Source organism: Rhinolophus hipposideros (assembly GCF_964194185.1).
Source record: "Rhinolophus hipposideros genome assembly, chromosome: 24".
NCBI lineage: Eukaryota > Metazoa > Chordata > Mammalia > Chiroptera > Rhinolophidae > Rhinolophus > Rhinolophus hipposideros.
This window is the reverse complement of record NC_138070.1, coordinates 36,387,936-36,415,449: the sequence shown is the minus strand read 5'-3', so window position 1 is coordinate 36,415,449 and position 27,514 is coordinate 36,387,936. Positions and strand designations below refer to the sequence as shown.

At 37.8% G+C, this 27,514-nt stretch overlaps 1 protein-coding gene across 2 annotated transcripts in view; it reads left to right on the top strand.

Moving 5' to 3' along the window:
- Positions 1 to 10,709, top strand: part of UBASH3B (ubiquitin associated and SH3 domain containing B) — a 145,668-nt gene extending 134,959 nt beyond the window's left edge. For both annotated transcript variants that reach the window (XM_081037173.1, XM_081037174.1), the window contains exons 12-14: positions 979 to 1,085; positions 4,182 to 4,291; positions 5,853 to 10,709. In XM_081037173.1, coding sequence (XP_080893299.1) covers positions 979 to 1,085; positions 4,182 to 4,291; positions 5,853 to 5,990 — 355 coding nt within the window. In that variant the 3' untranslated portion in view covers positions 5,991 to 10,709. The remainder of the gene's footprint in view (positions 1 to 978; positions 1,086 to 4,181; positions 4,292 to 5,852) is intronic.
- The last annotated feature ends 16,805 nt before the right edge of the window (positions 10,710 to 27,514 follow it).

Here is a 27,514-nt window from a genome sequence, read left to right as displayed (position 1 = left end):
TGGTGGAAATATAAATTGGTGCAGCCTCTATGGAAAACAGTATGGGAGTTCCTCAAAAAGTCAAAAATAGAATTACCATATGATCCAGCAATCCCACCGCTGGATATATATATCCAAAGGAAATGAAAACAGAATCTCAAAGAGATATCTGCACATGATATCACTTATGTGGAATCTAAAGAAGCCAAACTCGAAGAAACAGGGTAGAGTGGTGATTACCAGGGACTGGGGGAAATGGAGAGATGTTGGTCAAAGGGTACAAACTTCCAGTTATAAAATAAATAAGTTCTGGAGATCTAATGTACACCATGGTGATTATAGTTAATAATACTATATTATATATTTGAAAGTTGCTAAGAGAATACATCTTAAATGTTCTCAACACACAAAAAAGAAATGGTAATCATGTTACATGATGGAGGTGTTAGCTAAGACTATGTTGATTATAATTTTGAAATATATGTGTATCAAATCAACATGTCTTAACACCTTAAACTTATGTTAATTGTATCCCAGTAAAGCTGGAACAAAATTTAAAACTAAAACCTATCCTTACAGCTTATCATTTCTAAGGCTACTAAAGAGAGGCTTAGGAAATATCTGGTGATTAAAATAGATAATGAGATCTAACCTCTGCTTTGCTTCCTACTGGCTATGTGGCCTAAGACTGATTGTAAAATTAATCAACATGCTTATGAATCATCCTGCAAGTGAAACCTGCACTGAATGTTTCATTTTTTAGCTGGTCACTCTGACACCATGCACCCATAGCCTTTATTTCTGTACAATCTGTGCATTTCAACCCCACTTCTATAGAGTGAAAATACTCTTCCCTTTATCTCCTTCCTTTCTAAGGAAATGGCTAAACAGAATTACAGGAACTTTGGAAAGGTCTTGAAATAATAATGTAGAGTAATATCAATTGCTTTGTCTTAGGATCAAAATGTTTTATTGTCTTTGTTCATTTTTCTGTTACAGACCTCACATTCCAGTCAGCAAATTAGTGGTTTCAGAATCCTATGACACTTATATCAGTAGAAGTTTCCAAGTAACAAAAGAAATAATAAGTGAATGTAAAAGTAAAGGTAGGTGGTATTATGTTGGACTCCACATTTAAATATGTCACCATTTTTCCATCGTGGTTAATAAGCTATTCAAGATGTTTAAACTTGTTTTGGCATACTTGCTAAATAAGAAAGAAAAAATATTTCTGATTTTCTTATAGATACTTTCATCTTAAATTTGTAATGTTCCCTTGAATACCTAAAATGGTAGATATCCCATGAGAATACACCAGACTTAGTTACTATATGAAATAACTTAGATTTCTGCATTCCAGCTATTTATCTTGCATTCTGTGAAGGAGATTCCCTATTACAATTTCCAGAAGTTTTTTGGCGTAACATTGTTTTGCCTATAATTTGATCCAGGAGCATGGGTATCCACACACAAATACACCTACACAAACACACGTACTGTCACTGCTACCACCAAACAAAAAGTGTTCTATAAGACTCAAGTCTTTTTGCTATTGAATTTTACAAACATTGAACTCAAATATTTAATGATATATAGAACTGACTGTTCACTATAAATTTTTTAGTGAAAAGGGCAAATTACAAGAGAGTATTACATTCCTATCACTTTTTAAAAAATAAAATATTTGTCTTCATAGAGCAAAGACTGGAATTGAATATGATGTGGGTGATGTTGGATCTGCCGGCAGTTTCTGAGTGTGGGCTGGGATCATGTCTCGTGAAGCCGAAGAATGGAAACACGGACCAGGGAGAGGCAAAAAATTTTAAAAGGAGGATAGTTTATTAGAGGCAGAAGAAGAGGTTGCAGCTCCCGAGCGGGACGGCGTCCTGAATGGGGGGTGCCCCATGACTAAGGCAAAAGCTCCTACTTTTATACCTTCCCTTTGTCTGGGGAAGGAGAGCTGTTTGGAAAAGGGAACTTGTTTGAAGAAGGGAACTGTCATCTTCTAATGAAATTCGTCTACTAGGTTTGTTCTGCTTACCCATCCTGAAGGAATTAGCAAAGTAACCCACTCTTTATCTATCAGATCTGCTCCATTTGTCAGGCCAAAATGAATTTTACTATTAACCTCAAGTCCTTTTTTACATTATGTCCTGGAACAAAGGAGTGATTTCAAAACCTGAAGTGTTAGGATATCGCTGTCTTTTTATTTTATTTTATCAGGGACCTACCTATCTACTTAGCAATCATACTAACTAATCTGTCTCAAAGTAACCTACTGTTATCTATCAGATCTGCTCAGTTTGTCAGGCCAAAATGAATTTTATGATTAACCTCAAGGCCTTGTTACATTATGTCCTGGAGCGAACGAGTGATTTCTAAACATGAAGTTTTAGGATATGACTGTCTTTATTTATTCCACCAGGGACCTCCCTGTCTACCTAGGGACACGCTAGCTAACCTGTATCAAATACACCAAAATGTTAACAGTGGATAGCCTGGTCAACAGGATTATGGATGATTCCCACCTTTCAGTTATCACTCATAAAGCCACTCATTTTATTAGCACTTCCGTGCTCCTACTTTAAAGATATTCAGCATGTTCTAGCAACCAGAAGCCTCAAGGGCCTGCAGGTCTACAGTGACAACTTTGAAAACTATATTAAGAGTAGCAAAGAGCACTGTAGACAAAGAGCAGTTTTGTGTCCTGTTCGTGGTGGTGTTTACAAAAAGTTACACATGCAATAGAATTGGGTAAACTTGGTGAAATCTAAATAAACTACGTGGATTTTACCAGTGTCCATTTCCTGAGTTTGATAATGTATCAGTTAAGCAAGCTGTTACCATTGGAGGAGGCTGGATAAAGGGTGCATGGGACCTCCCTGGTGTGTGTGTGTGTGGGTGTGTGGGTGTGTGTGTAGTATATTTATTGCGTATATATATGTATATATATATATATACACACAATATGTAAATATATGTGTACATATGTTGTACAATATATATGGCATATATAATACATGATTGTATTGTATATATACTATATGTACAGTTGACCCTTTAATAATGCAGGGGTTAAGGGCACCAACCCCCACACAGTTAGAAATGCACATATAACTTTTATTCCCCCAAAACTTAACTACCAATAGCATACTGTTGACTGGAAGCCTTACTGATATCATAAACAATCGATTAACACATATTTTTTATCTTATATGCGTAATATACCATATTCTTACAATAAAGTAAGCAAAAGAAAAGAAACTGTTATTAAAATCATAGGGAAAACACATTCATAGTATTTATTGAAATAAATTGCATATAAGAGGATCCACACAGTTAAAACCTATGTTGTTGAAGCATCAACTATTTTATATATACATGTATTTGTAACCTCCTTTGAATCTATAATTATTTTAAGATTAAAGGGTTTTTTATTTTTGTTTTGCTTTTTTTATTGGGGAATATTGGGGGACAGTATGTTTCTCCCATCAGCGCCCATCAGCTCCAAGTAGTTTCCTTCAATCTAGTTGTGGAGGGCACAGCTCAGCTCCAAGTTCAGTCACCGTTTTCAATCTTTATTTGCAGAGGGCACAGCCCACCGTCCATGTGGGAATTGAACCGGCAACCTTATTATTGAGAGCTGGCGCTCTAACCAACTGAGCCATCCAGCTGCTTCTCCGGAAGTTCAGCCGCAGCTCATTGTCTTCAATCTACTGTGTTTCCCCAAAAATAAGACCTAGCCAGACCAATCAGCTCTAATGCGTCTTTTGGAGCAAAAATTAAAATAAGACCCGGTCTTATTTTACTATAAGACCGGATATAATGTAATTAATATAATATAATACCAGGTCTTATATTAATTTTTGCTCCAAAAGACACATTAGAGCTGATTGGGCCGGCTAGGTCTTATTTTTGGGGAAACAGGATAGTTGTGGAAGGTGCAGCTCACTGGCCCATGTGGGAATAGAACCGGCAAACTTGCTGTTCAGAGCTGCACTCTAACCAACTGAGCCACCCCACTACCCCTAATGACATTAGGCTGCCTTAACAATACAAAGCATTTTCAAATTACCGCTAGGCCAGATTCTCTCCTTCTTGAGAATGTTTGCCCCTCCCAGAACACCTGGCTTCCAGTAGTCACAAAGTTTAAACACGTCTTTATAGAAATGATGTTCCCTGTCCTTGCTTTTTCTCCCCAGGAAATAACATCCTGATTGTGGCCCATGCATCTTCCCTTGAAGCATGTACCTGCCAACTTCAGGGCCTATCACCTCAGAACTCCAAGGACTTTGTACAAATGGTCCGAAAGGTAATTAATACTTGCATTTCAGGGGCCTGTGGTGCCCAATAATTTTAGAACAGTTTAATGACTGGCTGATAGCTAAGTCCTTTGTAGCTTGTTCTCTGAGCTACGTTGTTCCCCTGAAAATAAGACCTAGCCGGACAATCAACTCTAATGCGTCTTTTGGAGCAAAAATTAATATAAGTTGGGTGAAGCAAATTAACAACTTTTCAAAATATATTTTACTGTAAGACCAGGTAATATAATATAATATAATAAATATAATATAATATATAATATAATGCAATACCGGGTCTTATACTAATTTTTGCTCCAAAAGACGCATTGCTCCAATCAGCATTAGCGCTGATTGTCCGGCTACGTCTTATTTTCAGGGAAACAAAGTAGGAAGATGCATTTATTGATTCAAAAAGGTATATTGAGTGGTACTATGTGTAAGGCACTTTATTAGGCCTTGTAGAAGAGAAAAAGACATGCTTGAGCTAGTTCTAGCTCTAGTTTCTCAGAGCTAAAATTTAGGAAGTAACTAAGAATTATAAGCAAATTGGATTTCCACGAGGCACTGTGGATTGAATGACGAAGGGTGAGGAGGCCAAAACACAACATCTGACAGCTTAGCTAGAAGAGAGGTCCTGGCTGGTAGGCCAAGGGAAGCAGTGATTTAAAATGCCAGACTGAAAGGCAAACCTAGGAACAAGACAGTGAGACAGAAAACCCATGAGGCTGACCGACACATCTGGATTCTTCATTCTCATGCCTGTGTAGAGGCTTTTCTGTCAGCTATCCTCCCACACACTTCCCTTCAGGCTGAGGGAAGCACTTAACATGTTTCCTTTATCTGCCCCCAAAGAACCTGGCTCAAACTCGATTGTAATTCTTTTGTCATTTTTTAAAACCTTTATGCATCTGTCCTTCCCATTACTCTGTAAGCTACTTGATGGCAGAGATTTTTGTCTTGTTTATAAATGCAGCTCTGAACGCATACCCAAAAATAAGTTTTTAAATGCAATGACTATTGAATTTAGGAACGGCACAGCTTCAACTTTGTTACAGATACACATGAAAAAGAAAGGGGAGAGAGAGAGAGAGAGAGAGAGAGAGAGAGAGCTGGGTGACGCAAATCAACAACTTCAAAAACTGAATAATCTTTCCCATTGTCTAATTTCAGAAATTTTTGAGCTTCATTTTTAGCTTTATTTGCAATTAAGAAAGTAGGAATTAACTTGCAGCACCTTAGCTTTATATATTGTCGTCTTCTTTTCTCCCACACTATTAAGAAGCAAGCTATAAATAATTAGTTGCAGTATGGGAGGTCACCATATAATGAATCGTTTTTGATGAATCCTCTTGCCATGTAAATAGTCTTCCCTCTAATTTATCTGTTTTATCCATTTCTTTTTCTTTATGTATTTCTTTTTAGAGGGGATGCATGTCTACAAAGCCCTTATTAATTCCTATGAATATTCCTTACTCTCAAGGGCCATCTGAATATCTTTGTGTCTAGGTAAAATTTAAAGCATTAAACTTCTGTTTTCTATTTTCCCTTTGCTTACCACTCGTACTTCAGATTCCATACTTGGGGTTTTGTTCCTGTGAGGAATTGGGAGAAACTGGAATATGGCAGCTGACAGATCCACCTATCCTTCCTCTTACCCATGGACCAACTGGGGGCTTCAACTGGAGAGAGACCTTGCTACAAGAATAAACCATATCAGTGAACAAGAAAAGACTTTAGAAAGCCTTTGGGAGAAATGTCTTTTTGTGTGTTTAGTAACAGTGGAAAATCTGCACCATGTTCTAAGCGGACAGCTCAGAATAATTTAGCATATTTCCTTTCATGCTTTAAAATTCTTGTGATGAGACTGTGTGAGTAAGAGAAAGACTTGATTCAGGGATAAAATCATTCTCTCTGGACTCTTACCTGGCTAACAAGGCTTTCAAGAATTGTCTTCCTAAGTCGAGTCACTGCTACAGCAGAGGATGTAGTCTTCCTTCAATCAAAGCATGGCCAAGGACCGGAGTCCTCCCAAAGGGAGCTTCCAGCCCATCCCTAGGAAGGATGCAGGAGGAAAGAGTACGCCCAGAAGTCCAGAGGGATGCTGCACTGCCAGTGTGGTGATGGGATTTTCTTAACTCCGTGTTCCAGTTAGGCAAAGCCAAGCTGAGGGATTCTTTTCAGGTTATTGGAAAACATGCCCCGCAGAGAATTATTCTTAGGTTACACTTCAAATTCTGTCCTCAGTATGACTCATACACCAGTGCTGCTGGCTGCAGACGCCTGCCTAAGGACTCTAACATTTACTCTGGTACTGCCACATTTTCTCTAGAGCAGCTGGCTACGGCTTTTTGCAACAGCCCTTCCCCCTTGCTTCTATTTGTGAAATGGGGAGACAAAGCACTTTTGCTCTCCAAAGCACTTTTGGATATTCAGGCGGAAGACATGATAAGTGTGTGACGTATTCAATTGTAGGAGCAAAGAACTTACAAAATATAAAGTGACTTGGAATCATCCGCGTTGTAACCGGAAAAGCCACAGCACCGTGGTTGCTTGTCTTTGGCCCTAGAGTCTGGCCTATGCTAACTAGTTAAGGAAGTTGACATTTTGCAAGGATGTGTGTTAGATACATTATTTGAGTCAGCAAAAAGCTCATTCTTGTGCACTATGGACATCTTTCCAAATCATACCAAGGGTTAGGTCGTTGTCCACTTACATACAGTTCGTGTCAATCATAACAGGACATCCACAAACACATCAATTATCCCAGGGATGTATAACGAAGTCAGGGAACTAATTTAAATGATGACAGTCACAACTGCACTGCTACTTGAGCTGTGGTTTTCTGTTTGTTTGTTTTTCTATGATAATTTAAAATATGTAGGTAGGGCTAGTTAAGGAAAATTGGGAGAGCTACAGCCTGTGGTTTCCCATCACACCTGCTTCCTGAATTCAGAGGGAGTTTATTTAAAAGAAAAATAAACGACAATCAAGCCAAAACATCAGTTATCAATGTCTGTTTAATTGTGTGACTAGCTAACTGCTGACGGCTGCAGACAACAGTCTGGGATAGTACAGCTCATTGTGTAGAATATGTGTGCAAAATGAAATCCCAGCCCCTGAAAGGGAACGTTAGTGTAAAACAGATCACTATGCATTGTAACATTGAATAAGCTTCAAAACCCCAATGCATAAAACATGATATATAAAGATAGATCTGTGCCTCTGTTTGAAATGGGAATTTGAGGATTCCTGAGAAAAAGAGGGAGTAACAAGCTCTGTATGTTAGTCAGCAAGAGGACTATAGTTGGGTTTTTCTTAAGTCTTCTAAAGAAATGTTATGAATTTTACATTTTAAGAAGTCTAGCATTGCACACACACTGATTCAGTTTTTCGGTATAGAAATAACTCTATGCTGACATCACTGATTAATATAAATGTTTTAACCTTAAAACGGGAAATATTCCCGTTAGAGGTTTTAAGAGAAATGTCACATTACAGCTAATGTAATGTCCCTGCCATACATTCTTTTATCTGTAGAAAAATCAATGCACTGTTTAATCAGATCTATAGTGTTGATTAGATTCTCCACAAATATTCATGGACTTTCAATGCTCAGAATAATGCTTGAACACCTCACATGCGATTTCCTTCAAAATAGTAGTAACAGTGGGCTACTGTTTTGGGCTGTGTCTGTACTTACATATAGAACAAAGTTCAGAATAGGTTATCCTCTCCTTCCCTCTAGGTCAGGGGTGTCCAAACTTTTTTCAACGTTTTTTACCAAGGGCCATATGTGGTAAAATACACAAACAGCCAGGCCACTCACTTAAGGTGAAGTACGTATTGCCTCACCTGGTTTATTTAAGTAAACTAAATATATTTTTGGAATTTGCTGTGGGCCAATTAACAATGGATTGCGGGCCGCCCGCGGGCCGCAGTTTGGACACCCCTGCTCTGGGTTGTCTTAGTCCTATGATGACCTGATAGGTCAGTTTACCTGGGCTACATACAATCCATTGCCCTTAGTCCAGTACAGACAGAGCCTTAGGCTACATGAACAAAAGGAGGCAGAGATCTGAAATCATTTTTTGATTAATTTAGGTGGAAAATCCTGAGTAAACAAAGTTTATTCCTCCACTTTAATTATCCAGATTGTTTATCAAAATGGCCTGAATAATCTGAATTCATATTAAATTCTCTTCACATTTACCTATTTAAACAACTAAACTTGGACTTTAACTGAGATACTCTTTGGAAAGCATGTTGAATCTATGTGTAATAAAAGAAACATGATTTCATATTAATCCAAAAACTCTAGGTTGATACTACAACCTGTTCAGGCTGGTTCTTGTTGAACTGAGCCTGATGCTTATTAAGAACAAATGTTGATGGGGGGAAGGAAGGAAGGAAGGAAGGAAGATAGGAAATGCCAGACAAGAAGAACCAAATGGTTTCTTGTAGAGGATTTTTTTTTAATGTAGAAAATTATTTGGACATAACAGAAAAACTCCGTTTGTAAGCAAACTGAGATGAAATTAATTGAAGGATTGAATCTGGGCTTGAAAGTCTGAAACAGTTCACTGCTTGTACAACCGTGCCACATCAATCCGCTAATACCCCAGTATTATTCATAGATAGGACTTTGGTTTCTGTGATTTTAAAATGCCACATCTATTCCTCTGTGGACTAGAGTAATTGGCACATTTTAATGCACAAGCTGGGAGTTTCATTTTTCCAGGCTCTCTTCTCCGTCACTGCAGTAGTAGCTAGGAGTTTATTGTTTCACCTCAGTATGGAGTTCAGAATACAGTGTTTTCCATTACATTTAGATTCATAGAATCTGAATGGCTGATTAAATGGCCATCTGATGGCTAAAAGAGGGAGGTATTTTTCACCCTGTAGTGAAAGGCTTCCAAGAGTTTTTACTTTTTATTTGAATTATACTTTAACCAAAGAATTATTTTAAAATAACCTTATATTTGAAAGATGATTTTGCAAAAAATAAAAGTGAAAAATCATACCTTGGAGTGACGTTGGTTTGATAAGTTACTGTTGATGATTTTCTTGCATTTTAGGTTATTTTCCTGTCAGTGATATTTGAAATGCATAATGATTGTCATCCAATTGTGTTTAGCATTACTATAATGTATCTTTTCCATTCAACTAGCTGTATTTGTATTAAACAAAGCCTCTTATTTCAATCACCTAGTGTCATTGGGAACTAACTGACGAGCTAGAGTGAGAGAAGCTCCTACCTCATTGCCTTTGTAGAAAGGCATCCCTGTGTAGTAAAAAGGGAGGCATTCCTCTGTAACCTAGGCACTCTGCCACGCCAGTGTTAATATGAAAGCAGTGATGAATTGCACTTTTGAATTTACTCTAAGTGATTCGTGTGTTAGAATGCAGATGAACCTCCTTGTGTTAGAATGCAGATGAACCTCCATGAATTTTCACAGGCACAATCACAATTGTACTGTGTCTGCACGAACTTCTCAGATAATGAGGCACAGGGTTATTTGCATTTAAATTGTAGCCCCCCACTCGTGTGAGAACGCAGACGCCAGTAGTCTGCCTTGCCAGGAGGGATGCCACTGGCAGAGAAGGGTGGGAAAAGGAGTGATTTAGCATCTATTTAGGTTAATACTTTACAAAGGTGATGGTGGTGTTTTGTTAGGTGCTGGCAGATGCTTTACATCTTAAAACAAAGGATTAAAATTGGATTTGCTTCTCTTTAATACTTCAACATACTGAATTTTCCTAGGAAAGTGACTAGCTGTAATGAAAAGTCAAGAGAAGGAAAAAAATTGCCTTTAAAAACAGGAAATAACTTGATTTTTTAAATACATAAAATATTATATGTAGGTTTAAAATTATAGTGATGAGTAGTCAAACTTAAAATACATTCAGTTCTTACATATGTTTTACATGGTACCACTTAGCTGCCATTACTCCCACAAAAATTGGAATTTTGCAGCTGTTTAACTATTCTTGGACACTGTACAGTATATGTATGTATGATGGGAAATGTGCACTTGTGCTTTCTTTGATCGCCACTCAAGATGAGAACACCATCCAAAGTATTTTGGTTATATGCACAGATCATTCTAAACCTGCTGTTTTTGAAGGTATATTGGTTTCCTTTTCATTTGTAAGGCTATTGTATCATTTCTATGTGATTCAGGTGTATTTATTTAAAAAAAGAGGTCTGTATAAAAAAGAAATCACACCTAATTGTATTGCCAAATTCTTTGTAAACTACCTATGGCTTTTGTGCTTTCCCGGCTGTGTGCTCTTCCTCTAGATACAGCTCTGGCACCATTGTAATTTAGTTCATTCCGTTCCATGAGCATCTCCATTTAAGTTGTCCATGGATGATTTAATAAAGAGGAGCTGTGTCCTCAGTCAATCCAGAGCGATCTCATATTGAAATTCTGAGTGGACTCTATTCCTATCATGTTTTTAGGCATTACTGTGGTCATCATTGTTTTGTCCATTAAATGTCTATTAAGAGTGTGATTTATCTGTCCGAGGGCCAGAAGGACACTTGCTACTGATGGAGATGGGAGGACGCTCCTGTAGCAGTGTGGGTCCCTCGTCCCTTCTAGTTAGGTATCCCTGAGGCATCCAGGCTGAGGAAGTGAAAACCCATCCAAGAGTAGAAAGCAAGCTCCAAGATGCTTCCACTGCCCATGTGCAAGCCTTCATCCCTCACCCCTACCCACCTCGAGGACGTGCATTAGGAACCACCCACAGAGTAAGAATTTGGGGTGCAAGGGGAAATCCAGCTCATGGTAGGTTCCACACTACTAAAAGCCACAGGCTCCATTTTCAAAGTAATGATATGTTCAGCAAATCGATTTTAAATAAGCCATGTATGAACATTTATGCTCAGGACACGAATGCAGATTTTCATTGACAACTGGCTCCTATCCTGGCAGGGTATACTTCCTGAAGAAATATCACAGCTAATGCTTATATCTGACAAAAGATCAAGCTACGTTTATCCTTGTAGCTGGTTCTCAGATGTTCTCTGCTTGACAGATTCCCAAACTCATTTTGCCCTTTTCTGATTTATGTAAAGCCTGCCTGCACACATCAGAGGAAATGTGCTTTGGATTTGTTTAAGCTGCAATCAGCAAAATGTCTTGGTTTTTTTTTTTTTTTTTTTTAAGTTGAGGACCAAAAAACAGTCTTCCTTCTGCAGAAAGAGAATAGTTCAATTCGCCAGAAATACACATGTAAAACCCAGATGGCTTGCTCCTAGCCATGAAAAGATGCCAAAGTTTATTTAGCTTACTTGTTGCCATTTTATTGTGGGCAATCCAGAAGGTCTATGTATCACTGAAGAAGAACTTCATATTGTTACAGAGAAGAAACCCTGAGTCACAAGTGGGACAAAGCTGGGTGATGTTCCTGGCCCAGCTGCTTACTAGGTCCCTTAAACTTACTTCACCTGCATAATGTGCACATAATGATTTTTTTACAGCATGGTTGTAAATATCAAATGGGATCCTGAATATAAAATACCTAATACTACATGCTAATAGTAATAAAGTACTGTATGCTAATAAATGAATAATCACTTTTGCTAAGGCCAAGATAAAAATTACACATCTAGCCATTTTCTTGTATTTGGGGAATGTCAAAGACAAGGAACGAGGCAAGGGAAATTGCCTCGTTCCTATTGCTATGACTTTACTATTCTCCCCACAAGTTAGCTTCTGCAATAACAGGAGAACAGTAAAAGTGTGTGTATTGGTTGATTTCTGTGGTTTGTCTAAGGGGCTGCCTTATCACCTTCCCTTTGTGTAACTAGTTTTAAAAACACATTGTCATTTTGTCCTCATCACAATTTTTCAAGGTAAGAAGATCAGGTATTATTCACTCATTGTACGAAAGATATTGATTGAACACTATGTTCCTAGCAGGGTGGCAAGCTGAAGTTACTGTGGCGAATAAGAAAGCAGGTTGCCTGCTCTTATGGAATGGAGAGATGGAAAGTCAACACATAAATGGAGTTAATTGCAGCTGCTGATCAATGCTGTTTAGGGTAAAAGAAAAAACTGGGTTATAGGATAGAGAGTACCTTTGGGAGCAATATGGGAATGGGGGTACTACTTTAGAGAGAATGGTCAAGCATGGTGTCCCTGAGCAGGTGGCGGTTAAACTGACTTTCAAGGCTGAGTAGAAGCTGGTCATGGTGAAGAGCTCTATGAGGAGGGTTCAGGAAGCCAGAATGAGTAGAAACCCCGAAGTGGAACAGAGCCAGCTGGATTAGAACAGGAGGGGTCAGAGAACTAAAGCTTAGTAAGCATGGCAGAAAGGGAGGGAAATGAGGCTTGTGAGAGAGGCAGACCCAAAAACTCAGGGTCCTGTCCACCAGGAGTAGGCAAACTATTGCCGCCAAGCAGAATCTGTCCCACAACCCGTGTTTGTATAGCCCACAAGCTAAGAATGTTTTTTTACAATTATAATGTTTGAAAAACATCAAAAGAAGAATATTATTTTATGACACATGATAATCATGAAATGCAAATTTCAGTGTCTATAAATAAAGTTTTATTGGCACACAGCCACACTCACTCATTTACATATAGCCTATGGCTACTTACAGGATACAAGGACAGAAGTCAGTAGTAGAGACCATATGGCCTGCAAAGCCTAAAATATTTGCTACTTGGCTATTTATAGAAAGTTTGCCGAAGTGTGTTATAGACCAGGGTGAAGCATTTGGAGTTTGTTCTAGGCCCAAAGAGTCTGGCTTAGAAACTAGTTTACCTGCCATAACAAATTAATAGATTGGTGCTATCCAGTGGCAGGCAAAGTGACAACCAGCATTTATTGAGTGTGTGTGTTTGTGTGTGTGTATAATTGGACCCTTTTCTAAGTGCTTAACGTGTATGTATAAACTTCTTTCATCTTCTCAGCAACCTTATTCAACAGATGCTATTATTATTCCGTTTTCAAAAGAAGCTGAGTCTTAGAAGCATTCAACAACTTGCCCAAAATCACATGTGTGAGAGCTGAGATTTGAGCCATGTCACGCTGGTTCCAGAGCCTGGATTAATAGTTTAAAACATTTTCTTAGAGAAAGTCTCAGGAAAATATTTCAGAACCCTGAGGCATCTAGAGGATACTTGGGTCCTTCAGAACACAGCTTGGAAACCACTGTTCTCTTCCCACCCTCATTTGCAGAAGAAGATACTCGCCCTGGGAAAGATCCATGAGCTGAGACCTGAAGCCGGCGCTGTGTCACATTCCTACCAAACCACAAATTCCTTCGATGTCAGGCCTTACTTAGGTTCTGTTTTCAGACTGATCCATTTAATTAGATTAAATTCTAGATACAAGCCTTAAGAATTGAAGCTCATTCTTCTGGTCCTTCTACAGGCACCTCTAACCTATTATGATTCCTGTAGGGATGAGATGTGGCCCCAGCCATCTGAGGTCTGCAGATTGTTGGATTTATGTGCCACTGTGCTGGGCACTCTGGGTACCATATTTAATTTATACCTCTCAGTCACCTTATGCTGTAATCATTCTCCCCACTTTACAGATTAGGAAACTGATACCAAGAAGCAAGTAGTCTGCTCAGGGCTGCACAGCCACTCGTGACAGGGACCGGGTGACAAGTCCGAGTCTGTCTGTCTCCTACTCCCATGCTCATTCCAGTTTGCTCCTTCTAGAAGGAGCAATAACTAATTACTAATTCTACGAATTCAATCACTAATTCTCAATAACTAATTACAAAGATGCTGCTCTAGCTTAGAAACTCCACAGCCATTTTGTGTAAGTCCACAATAATGCTCAAAGAATCCCAGCACTGAGTATGAACTCGCCATCCGAGGCTTCTGCTGGGAAATGCAGGTGAGGCCCCCTCTCATCCTGGGCTTGGGAAAGGCCACATATACTTCACAGGGAGCCATGACAGGGCAAAAAGAAAGTTTAAGCCTCTCTCAGAATTGCAACAAAAACCCCAGTGGCTTCTACACATGGGAAAATCCCTTATTTTTTGTTACCCCTAAAACAGTCTTTCACCTGCTTAATAAATGTCTCCTTTTTCCATTTTTCTCTCCCTGAGAATCTACATTGACCAAGGTGATGATGGGAAATAGAGATGTTTATTTATTTCTCTAAAATCTATCTCCACACCTTCACCCCATCAAATGTTACTTCATAATTAGTACTAAAACGTGTAATAATATAAGGATTTCATGAAATGAAGACAGAACGACAAACTGGCTGTCTATTGCAAGGCCTCCCACATACAGTGTGGTCAGTAGACACCTTTCCATTAGAAATAGATAGAAGGTCACTCCCTGACCACTACCCTTCACCCTCATCTTTTCCGTCCACGCTGCTGGCAGCCACATGGACTGCCTTTCCCTGTTGAACCCCCTATGTGCTGCAGGCTGAAGTGGAGGTGATGAGAGAGTGGGAAGGACCGTGAAAACCACAAATGCATGTCATTCACAAGCCTGCTTTGTAGCTTTCCCCCGCCCCCCGCCTCGACCATTTTTAATCTCTGAGTCCAGTGGATTTTCATGACATTTGTCAATGTTTGTGACCAGTTGAATATCACACCCGTGGGTGAAAAAGATATACTTATCATTGCCCCAAGTGAAATTTAAAGATCTTCTTTAACGCTTGGGAAGAATTGTAAGTCAAGCATCCTTTTAGGTTTCAGAGCAAAAGATCAGTGTTTATATTTCAGATGAATAGTTCATTCTTTCATTCACTCATTTGACTCACATTTCAAGTGCAGTTATGGGTCAAGTTCCCTGGGTCAGATTCTGAGATGGATATTTATGTGCTGGAGTTTATAGGAGAGTGCTTTTGGGGACAATACTTATGAAGGAAGCAAGGTCAGGCTGAGAGGAGCTGAACTGAGATGCAGTTGCCACAAAGGCCTTAGCTGATTGCGACTTCACAGGAGCTCTGGAGCTGGAACCTTTCCCTTCAGAGTTCTCTACTTTGAGGCAAGGGGACGAGACCTTTAAGTCCTCTCCTGGGTTCCCCATGAATGAGGTGTGACCATGAGTGAGATGGTTGTCTTCCACTGAATGCACGTCTCAGAAGGGAACCCAGCTGACATGTCCAATTTTTCCAGCCACTGGGGTCAAGGAAGAATCTGAGTGGTACATCAGAGTATATACCCGAAGTGTCAACTAAGGACCAGCATTTAATTTAACTACTGCTAACTTTGAAATTTTTGTCTGAGTTAGGATATTATCATGAAAAGCAAATATTGGGAACATACCAGCTTCCCTTTATTTAAAGTTTTCCTACAACTGATTCAATTTAATAAATAAGTATTGAAAACCATACTATGGTAAACAACCCAGAAGTCCATCTATAGGTGAGTGGGTAAAGAAAAACTGTGGTATATTCATATACTGAACTACTGCTCAGCAATAGAAAGCAATGACCTCTCGGCACAGGCTACATCATAGATAAACCTCAAAATAATTATGCTGAGCAAATGAAGCCAGACAAAAGGAAGTAGATACTGTATGATTCCATTTATATAGAATTCTACAAAATTAAAAGTAATCTATAGAAAATAGATCAATGAAAGTGGGGAGGGCCAGAGAGGATTAAAACAGGCAAGAGGAAACTTGGGAGTGATGGATATGTTCACTATCTTAATTGTGATGATGATTTCATAGATGTATACATATGTCAAAATTTATCAAATTGTACACTTCAAATGTGTACAGCTCATTATGTTAATTATACTTCAATAAATCTATTTAAAAAACAACTATAGTATGAAAAGTTCTGTGACAGGCTTCAGGATCACTAAGGTAAATTAAAAACACTGTTTTCAAGAAGCTCAGAGTCTAGCAAGGGACACAGATGCATACTCAACCAGATGTAATGCAAATCAAAATAAAAACTAGGATAATAAAAGGAACTACTATGGAGGCAAAAACAAAGTAGAAAATTGATATTTTTCTGGGAGCATAGAAGATAGTAATAGCTAACTCATCTAGTATTTACTATGTGCCAGATATTAATTGCATTAAAGTCTTTAATTCTCACAACAACTATCTGGGTAGGTGCTGTCATTATATCCATTTCACAGGTGAGGAAATGAAGGCTATGGTTCCAGAATCCATGTTCTTCATCACTAGTTACCACTACTCTCTGAAAAATGCCACATTTGATCTGGGACTTGGAACATGAATAGAATCTCCCCAGAACGAGAAGGCCATTTTTGGCAGAGAGGACAGTGTGACCTGTAACACAGTATGCTACAACTATAAAAATGTACTATGTGCTTGCAATATGACAAGAATTTTCTATGGGTATATATTGGGGAGTGGTGGAAAAGACTGAAAGGGTAGATTGGGGCCTGGGTGTGAATGGCCTTGGATGACTTGCTAAAGAGTTTGGACTATAACCTTCAGGCAAAAGGAAAACACTGAAAGTTTCTGAATAGAGAATAACATCAAATGTGTCTTTTAGAAAGAGAATGGAAAGTAAAGAAAAAATCTGTCTGCAGTTAAGTGAATACCTGGCAAATTTTATATGAATCCATTCACAGATGTACTAAAATCATATCAAATCAATAGATTTGGGATAGACTACACTGCAAATTTAGGTTTCAATCTCAGAATATTTCATTCTCTGCTTACCTGACTCCTGTATTCATTCTGTTTTCACCTATGTTTCTGTCATTTTTATCCAACGAGAAAATTACAGAAAACCACAACTGGAAAGCAGAAAAGTAAAGTGATCTTTTTCCAGACCTCTTATCTGCATTTAATTCAGAACTGGTCCAATTTTTTTTTCCCCAATGGCTTCAAATGAGAAGTGCCATGATGACGTTTTTACTTTTGTTTCTTGTAAAATTTATTCTTGACCTCATCATACATTCAAGTTATATGATAAGCTCAAGGTATGAAAGATCAGTCAATACCTAAGACCCGACATATTGCTGGCTCCATGATGTCACATCTGACACTATTGGAAGTAAAACCATTTCCTCCTGTGTTTTGACAGGAAGTATTTTTAAAATCCTATAAGAATAGCATTCTTCTAGGTGAAAATGTGAGAAATTATTAACAACCCATGGGCAATTCATAACTTCCATGAGAGACCCAAACAAACACTTTCCTTCGGCTTTCTCAAGGGAGTAGGAGAGAGGGTACAAAAATAAATTGTCACCCTAAAGCAAGGACACAGCATTGGAAGGAAAATCAAATGCTTAGACACCCATGGAGCCTTAAATATAAAAACTGGAGTCCTGGAGGGAATCTTATGGGGGAAAATCATAAGCTGACCAAAGACTCAGAAGTCTTAGTTTGTATTCTCAGTTTTGCCAGAAACTCACTGTGTCATCTCAGGCAAACTCCTTGATTCTTTATTTTTTAAAAAATGGTGCAATGCAACTTACTCACACCCTGCTTCCATAAGCAAGTCAATATATTTCAATATAATTAACAAGCATTTAGAAAAACCTTCTATGACTCCAGCCATACCCGCTGATAGCACAGTCATGGCTATCTCCCACATCTCTTGGTTTCTATTCCAGAATACTCCCACTATCAGTGTTCTCAAACTTACCTTATGATGCCTAGGAAGCTTGTTAAACATATAGTTGGTTCCTTATTCAAGTGAGATTCTGATTTAATCAATCTGGTGCTGACCCTAGCAATCTGCAGGAAAACTCTATTTTCTGTCCTCTCTTTATTCCTTTTCTACCTGTTGAAATTGGTAAAATATTTGAAAGACATTTTTTTTATATATACGTACTTGATGTGGACAGAATTCAGCTTTTGCTCCTGGTCCACTTGTCGTTTCTAGTTGCAGGGGGTGCAGCCCACCATCCCTTGCGGGAGTCAAACCAGCAACCTTGTGGTTGAGAGGATGCACCCCAACCAACTGAGCCATCCGGGAGCTCACTGGCAGCTCAGCTCAAGGTGCCATGTTCAATCTTAGTTGCAGGAGACCACCATCCCTTGCGGGACTCGAGGGATTGAACCGGCCACCTTGTGGTTGAGAGCCCACTGGCCCATGTGGGAACCGAACCGACAGCCTTCGGAGTCAGGAGCACGGAGCTCTAACTGCCTGAGCCATTGGGCTGGCACTGAAAGACATTTTTGATGAATAAAGTTTGCCCTACCCAAGTTATCAACAAATTTACAGAATATTAATACTCATGTTAATTAGTACACATTATTTCCTTTACAGTTTTCTAAACTTTCTAGATTAGGCTCTGTCTTCTAAAGATAAGTCTGTTAGTGTTTGGCTGTGTCCCTGGATATAGGGAATCAAGTCTAGCTCAATTTGTCTAATTATCGAGAATTAAATACCAAAACTGTTCATTTGTATGTTGTCATCCCTACTAGACCACATTCTCCTAAAAACAAAAATTTGTCTTTCATGTCTGATCATATCTTGGAGCAATGCATACTAGATGGCTGAATAGATGAAGGGATGGATGGATGGATGGATATACAAATTTTTTTAGATGAGCAAATATATGAATGAATTAATTCTACTCCTGATAACCACTATGAATTGTTGCCAGAGTTAGAAATATAAAATATTTCTAACGGCTCAGCAAAAATTATCTAATTATAATTGTTTAATAAACTAGAAAATTGAAAATAAGGTGACATCACTACACAGGGACATTTTAATGTCTCTCCCAGCTCTTCCCCCCAAAAGTCTTGCCGCTAGTTGACTTACCAGTACTACCCACGTGTGGTGGAATGACTTGTGCCACCGACACATCACTCACATCACTCCACAGTCAAGATGACACATGTGGTCCACTAACTGTTCCACCAGGAGGTGTTTTGGGGGCAGCTAACTAAGAAAGGGGCTTTCAGCGCTGACGGAGGAGTTGAGACACATGAGGTCACAGAGCTACTGCCTCTCCCCCTTCACAAGAAACCACTCTTCTCTTCTCCATTTATTTCAGAACCTAGAGGAAGTTGACAAAGTGTGACAGCAGCACAGCACAATATGTGGTGGAGAGTTTGCAGCTTGCTGGCTTGGTTCCCCTTACAAGGTAAGGACTTAGAGCTAATGCTTTTTGATGCTCAGTTGACCTAATGTTTTGCCAAATCTACCAGTTAGCCAACTGCATTCTCGGAAGACGTATTATAAAAGACAATCCAGGTAAACTTGCTAATTTCCAAGCCATGCCAAAACTACACAGGGATGTTACTGCCTCTATTTAATCTCTTGGTCAATTGCTAAAGGGTATAAAAATGATCACTGTGTGTCTCTGTGGGATCTGTGATACGGTAAAATCTAACAAGCTTCCTGGATCTGTCTTTTAAGAGATACCAGTTGAAAGAACATCAGTTTTGGATCTTAAAAACTTCATGATGTATAAACCTTAGTCACATGATTTAATTTATCTGAAACTCAATTTCTACTTCTGGAAATGAAAATGATAACAATGTTTCATCTATAAAACTCCCCAGATTGTTATAAGGCTCAAATTTCAAATGTGAAAGCACTTTGCAAATGACAAAGCATTATACAACTCTTAACTAGTTCAGAGATAATAATGAGTCCAATGAAAATTTTGTGCTTATTTCTTAAGAATGAATTATATTTACATTTTATTATAATTTTCAGATTTGATTTTTGGTGTTTAATTCTAATGTAGTATTATGTAAATTGAAGAAAGACTCAGTTACCTATTAAGCGCAAGTCAAATTATTCCCCAAAAGTGGGGGCAGGTTATAGTTGTCCCTGAAGTTCTGATTGCAACTTGTATCAGATTCTTGCCGAAGAAACCAGAAATAAACATATTGCTTACTTGTTGTGTGTTTGTTTCCAAATATAGAACCTGGAGTTAAGGCACCTATACTTTTAAATCTGCACTTACCAAACAACTGCGTCTGAAAGATGCTATTTAAAAACAAAATAGATTTCCTATTTTACATGGTACTTCAATTTTTTATTTTATACAATTCAATTGATGCTTTCTTTTTTGGTCCCTGTATGTTGAGACACTTTATAAGTATTCAATTTTGGTAATAAATAATATTAATTTCTTTAATACATGGCTTAAAGAATAGCAAATACATTAAAAAAAATACATTTAGACCACTTTCAATTATTTCAAAGCTTGAAACCTTTAACTGATCTTAACTTTTTCAGGACTCAAGTTATTATCTCATAAAAATACCTCACACAAAAAAGTTTTTAAACAAAAACAGCAATAACATGTCTTACAGTAATCCTAAAATGAGTCTTTTAGAATATATTCAAATATTACTTATAAAGACAAGAGATAAATATATTTATTGTGCAATGCACAGTGCTGGGTACTTTGTGTTAAACACATTTAATTCTAGCAAAGATACTTAGGTAGGTATTTCTATCCCTAATCTACATATAAGAAAATTGAGGTTAAAAGAAGTGAGATAACCTGCCCAAGTTTTCACAGCTAGTAAATAACAACATAAACATCACTGTGCAAAGCACATACTAAAAGTATTATCACATGATACTTTTAATTAATGTATGTGCGTGTGTGTGTGTATGTACTGGGTTGTGATCAAAAATGTGTTTCTTAATGTGAATAAAAAGTTAGAAAGCCACCGATTTACACAATTTTTAAGATTTATTATTGAAAAATCCCAGTGTGAAAACTCATCCGAAGGGCCATGCAGAGGACTTCTAGGCTCAATGGTATTTGAGCACCCATTACCCACTCAGACCTAATCTTGTTCAGGCCCATCAGAGTCTAAAATAAGAAAGGAACTGACCATGTTGCTTTCTTATCAATAAAAAGGCAGTAGATCATCAATTTCGGCACCACTATAAATTATCAGCTGTTCTTAGCTAATTGAATTATGGGGAAATCACTCTATCTTCTTCTACTGCACAATTTCTAAGGCTGCCCAAAATGTATAGACCAGAAAAGTCCCATAATCTTGGAGTCTGCATTCTTTTCAAGGCTACTATTGGCATAAATAGCTACTAAGATATATAGAACACAATAAGAATGAAGAATTTTTCAAAATTCATTCCATTGACCCATATTGTGGTTGATGAAAATTCACCAATTTGCATTCTTTATTCTAGTTATTTAGTGGAGGTTAGGAAGCCGAAAATGTAAACAGTTACAAATTTGAGTAGAGTCCTGTTGATTCTTTTTTTGGTCAGGAAAGAGTCCCATGTTTGTTGGCACATATTTGAGACAATTTCTTTAAAGCTATACTGGAAATAATTTGATTTTGACGAAGATTAATTTTCACACTTGTAGTTTTCCCTATTGAGTCTACCTAAATAGTAATAATAATTCTTTTTTGTAATGATCTGAATGGAAGCACATTTTGTCTGCTGCTTCATAGTAGTCATGTAAATAAAGCTCTGTTTTGAGAATTAACTCATTGTGTGGCTCTGGTTTTAACTCAGCTCTAGTCTTTATTATTCAACATAACGATTACAAAGTTGGACTCTTATTAAAATATTTATTTCTGAATATACGCACTTATTCATGTTTAGCCATTAATTCAACCAATGCTTAAAATCTTACTTTGTGCTAGGCCCTGGTAATATAAAATGAATGAATGGCAAACAACTTTTCCAAAAGGAGTTTCTAATCTATCCACAAAAACATATTTGTAACCAAATAATTGTAAAGTATTGTGCTAAGAGCTATAATAGATGTCTGTTGAAAGCTTTTGTGTATCCTGAGGAGAGAGTACTAGGTAATTTTTGGGAGGACTGAGCCTAAAGACTGGTTTGGGCAGGTTCGACAAAAGTGATGTAATTTGAGTTGAGTCTTGAAGGAGATAAGAAAGGCATTCTAGGCCAAGAGAACAGCATTGACCAAAGCAAAGTATGTTCTTGAGCCTTGAACTTTCTGAAAACAGTAAATGGCTATTTGCATGAAACATCTGGAAGGGAGTATCAGCAAATGGTACTGGAGAAGATAGATGTCAAGTTACCTGAAATTTTGGCCTGATTCTTAAAAGCAACGGGAACCTCTGGGTGGTGAACACACAATGGGATTTATAGATGATGTAATACAGAATTGTACACCTGAAATCTATGTAATTTTACTAACAATTGTCACCCCAATAAATTTAAAAAAAAGAAATATTCTAATGAAGGAATACACATGATCAAGTTTATGCTTTTAAAATGTAAATCTAGAAGAAGATGAGGATGATAAATTAGAGGGAGGAGAGACTAAAAGGATGTTATTGCAATAATCCAAGAAAGAAAAATGGATACCTCAACTAAGGCAGAAATAATAGCTAAAAAAAGAGGAACAAATTGATTAAAGAGATGTTTTGGAGAGAGAAGAGACTAGGGTGCCTCTCAAATATCTGGTATGCAATGGCTGGTGTGACATTAACGAATACAAGGAAACATGAACAGAGCAGGTGATAATGTGTATTAGGTATGTGTGAAGCATAGGGAGCCATAGAAATGATGAGTTCCAATTGGACATGTCTAGTTTAGGTTTCCTGCAGGACAGACTTGCTCTATTTGGGAATTTTAAAATTTACCATATGCAATAATTTGGGCTACTAAGGTAAGGAAATGAAAGTATACTTTATTCTTTCTTCAGTCTACTGTCATGACCTTTGTTAAAGGTGGAGATCGCACACTGCAACTCCCAAAACCTTGGGAAAAACCAAGGAATCTTACGAACATCACAGGTTTTATTTATGTGTGTTTTTGTAGGTGGCTGTGACTGCTGCTTGCCCTTTTGCTTGAGGGTTGGTCACATGTACTTTGGCGTGAAGACATTCCATTGATAGGACAATTAGTTCATGGAGTTGGGGGTGGAGTTGATAGTGAAGGTCACAGGTTCCGTTTCCATATATAAACCAGTCACAATTACTAGCCCTAAACTCAATGAACAGCCTCTTAATACATGCTATGCATGAATGAATGAATCCAGTTATGGAGGTGATGACCAAGCCCAGAAGTCTCACTCAGTGAACATGACCTACCAGTGGTCAGTGGTGACCTCCCAGGAGAGACCCCACAGTCATTTATTGCCAAGCTCTGTATATTCAGTATTTCGGAGCCGCATAGAGCTAATTTGCTAGGGGGAACGCTGAAGCCCAGATGGGGAGAATTAAGGAGTAGACACAAAGCACTCAGCATCTATAGAAGAAAGCCTATGGGTAAATAAGGATATACATGTTTTTAAAGCCTGCAGGGGAGGAAGTGGTGAGCAAAGAAAAAAACCCACACCTCACCCCTCTGACAAAGAAGGTGAAAGTTTGACTCCAAACTTAGGTGAACAGCAATTTAAAAGAAGAGTTCCAGTTTAGTTTTTCAGTGGCAATAAGAGGATTATGGGAACTTTTCCCTAGGAAATGTGCCATGAAAACTTAGGTACAGCTATCCTCTTCATCCACCCTTTAACATGACCTAGACACATTGAACAATATTTTTAAGCACTATAGCTGAGGCAGTGTGGGTCTGTGGCTTCTCATTTGGGCTATTCTTCCTTTCTACAATGATTTCCTGTCTCTAAATCAAACATGGGGTCTACATGATAACACTGAAAGACAAATAGGTCTATACAGCCAAAAGCAAGGCTTGAAGCAAAGAGTAGAGAAAACTGCTAATATTCTGTGCCTTAAACACAGCCTTTTCCATCTGAAACTCAGGCATCTATAGCTGTGGTCAGTTTGATATTTAATTCTGATATTTAATTCTCAACAGCAAGAGCAAATACTAATCTTAGAAGATACAATTCTTTAGTACATGTCAAAAAGCCATACTATTTCATTACAATTTTTAAGACATTGTAAAAATTAAATGATGTAATTTAATTAATAAGCATGTATCCCGAGGAAAAGACAATGATATATACATTTTTAAAATGGGAGACATTTATTTAAAAACAGGTTACCAGATAAATCTTGCCAATCCCATCTCCCAAAATGCAGGCTCCCTGTCTAGACAATCATTTTACCAAAGGAAAGAAATTGGCGAAATTTCTAAGTTTCAACTTCTAGCCCAAAGAATGGAATCAGGGCATGTTGCTTTATTCTATCATTGATTCAATGTAGTAACTTCTCTTCTGTCTCTCAATATTCTTATTAACAACAAGAGAGCAAAGATATCTGTCCACTGCCTACATTTTAGTGTCATCATGAAAGCTGGCATTAAACCATTACTTTTCAAGCTCACACTGTGATAGTTTCTTAAAAAATGAATTTTAGAGAAATATAAAACATAGTTACTGCTTTCTAAAAACTTCAATCTGCAAGATAGTGCACAAAAACTAGAATAAAGCAAGAATCATAATGGAATGGTTATGTAACAATGGAAGTTAGACGGTACTAGATTCAAAGTCTTGACTCAGATGCTGCTTAACCTTAGAAGAAACTCCATTGTCATTTCAAGCATTTCTAATAATACCTTTATTTGTCAATTATGGGTTGATTTCCTAGATGAGAATATTTCCAAATGACCCAATCTAAGCAGAATTCTGACGTTATGCCTCAATGTCTGTGTTTTTTGAAAACACAATCTCTTCTTATTGACTCTTTGTTGTCCATTGTACCATTGGCTGACCATATGGACATTTTTCCATTAGAACTCCAGCTAACTGTTTTCCCATGAAAGTTAGAATGAATACAATGCAGTAATTCTGGGTTACTATGCCAGAGGCTAGAGTGAAATGAATGACTTAGGAATGGAACAAACTAAAAAGTCTGCACCAATTAATTTCCAAAATTCTCCAAAGCACTTTTCCTAATACTTGAAATTTATCACAAGGAAATAAACTCTCTTCTTGTTTCTTTCCTTTTTTAAAGTTTAAATAAGCAGTAAATGCATTACATTTGCTATTCATAATTTCTAATCCCACAGTATTCTTATGTTTATGGAAGTGTTTTCATTGATAAGAACTGTCATCCTCAAAAAAAATTTTTTTAATTTAAAACTTGAAGAAATGATGAACAGCAATATAATGTGCCAAATCAGCAGTAAAGCCAATTTATTTTTCTATCAATTTCCTTTTTGGGGAGGATAATTTTACAGGTGTTTAGATCCAATTTTTTGCCATTCTCTAGGGATCGTGATTTGGGGAAATTAGACTCTTATGTTGGTCCAGTTTGCCTGGAGAAAGTGCTGCTGTGGAATATTAAATTGGAAGAGATCTGAGAACATCCTTCCCCTGCTCTTCTGCAGGTGGGACTTAACAACTTCCCAGGAAGGGCAGTGCCATAATTCACAAGGGCATCATGGGTTATAGTATTCTATCTATAACATTCTATCTTAAAAACCTAGACACATAAGTTATCCTTAAAGGCACAAGTTCCTCGTTTTATAAACCGAAGCTAGAAAGGCTGATGTTTCTGGGGTTTCATCATTTAGAGAGTCCAACCAAATCACATGGGCATGGACTTTTTAACCCATATACCTGGTACAGATCCCAGCTCTAGGACCTGTGTGACCTTGAGCCTCTACTCCCTCATCTGTAGAGTGAGCCAAGTAATTCTTCCTTTGTAAGGGTAGTTTCAAAGTTAAATTAAATATAGGTAACATGACCTGACACAGTTCCTGGCATAAGAGAGAGCAAGTGCCCAAAAGATGTTGTTCAACTTTCCCCCTTTTTTCCTATCAAGGCCCCACCCTTCGTTCTGACCGCCTTCCAGAGATGTCTTTACTGCTCCAACACACAATGCCCACTCCTTTCGTCACATTTCTTTTTGTATTGACTTATGATTTGTTTCTATAAGAAACGTGTAATAAATGATCAAATAAATGAACGAGGTTGGGCTGAGACTAAGTCCCTGCATCAGCTCAAGATTGGTATGGCTTGTGCCACTCTGACTGTCCCCAATTCTCTTCCTCTGCAGACGCCTTTCTGACTAACCACACAGAAACCATCACTGTGGAGGAAGGCCAGATGCTCACTCTGAAGTGTGTTGTTTCTCGGGAGAAGACTGCCTCCCTGCAGTGGCTGGCCCCATCTGGGTTCACCATTTTTTTAAATGAGCATCCTGGTAAGTAAAAGAAAAATAAATTGCCACCAGACTTCAACCTGAGGGATTTTTCAGACAGAGAGGTTGGTGGGACAAAAAGCCATCATGAGTCACCCAAATGGTGGGCTTGGCTCTACCTACTGTTACTGGTGAATTACACCCAAAAGCCTTTTATTTTACACCTGGCTAGTTTTTTTGACAGGAAGTCTGAAATGGAAATCCCACCAGAATAGCTGGTAAAGGGGGCTCAAATTACAAAGCATGTTTCCGTGCTCCCACCTCACCCCCATGTCACTGTTTGAGTCTCAGTGACAATGTAACAGCTAGCAGCAGTGATAAAGAGGAAGCCAACTGATTTTGGGCCCTTGTGCTCCATATCTGCTTTATTTTCCATATGAGCAATCCAAAATCACATCCCAAAGCTAGCTTCCAGGTATCTCCTCTTCTATCAGGCTTAACATAAAATGAAGATCACTGAGCATAGGAATTGACATTACTTTGGAAAGGAAGGCAGTCATTCCTCTCTTCACAAACACACATTAAGTGAATCCTAGATGCCTGAGATGGAAAAGGATTCTTTTTTTTTTTTTTGAGTCTTTTATTTTTTTAAGTTTCATTGATATTACTGACACATAACATTATATTAATTTAAGGTATGTAACATAAGGATTTGATATATGGATATATTTGAAATGATTACCACAATAAGTTTAGTTAACATCCATTACTTCATGTAGTTACAATCTTTTTTCTCACAGGATTTGTAAAAGTCTATTTAATTCATCTCATTGGGCAGGATTTTACTAAACCCTCTCCTTCATAATGAGATCTTGCATTTAATATTCCTAACTGCCACATACTTGGAAAAATCTCCAAAACAGTTAATTTTATTCTGCTTTGTCAAATCAAAACCTCTAAAAATGTATGCCTTGAAAACATTATTTAATATTGATATGTTAGGTGCAAAATAAGTGAATATAATTATTTCAAACTAAATCAACTATTAATACTAGATTCCAACAGAATAAGTAGATACTAATTATTAAAAGTTCTGAAAGAAAAACTTTAAGTAGAGATAATTCTGTTATATAATGCTTTCTGTCATTTTGTTTGGGATTTTGTTAAACGTGGAGGAGATTCTTAAATGTCTACAGAATGTCTTGATCTGGCTCAGTGGTTCCCAAGCAAGGATAATGTTTGCCATCTAAGGGACATTTGGCAATAACCTAGAGATAGTTTTGGTTGATACAACTGGAGAAAGACGACGTGGGGGGTGTGGAGTTTCTG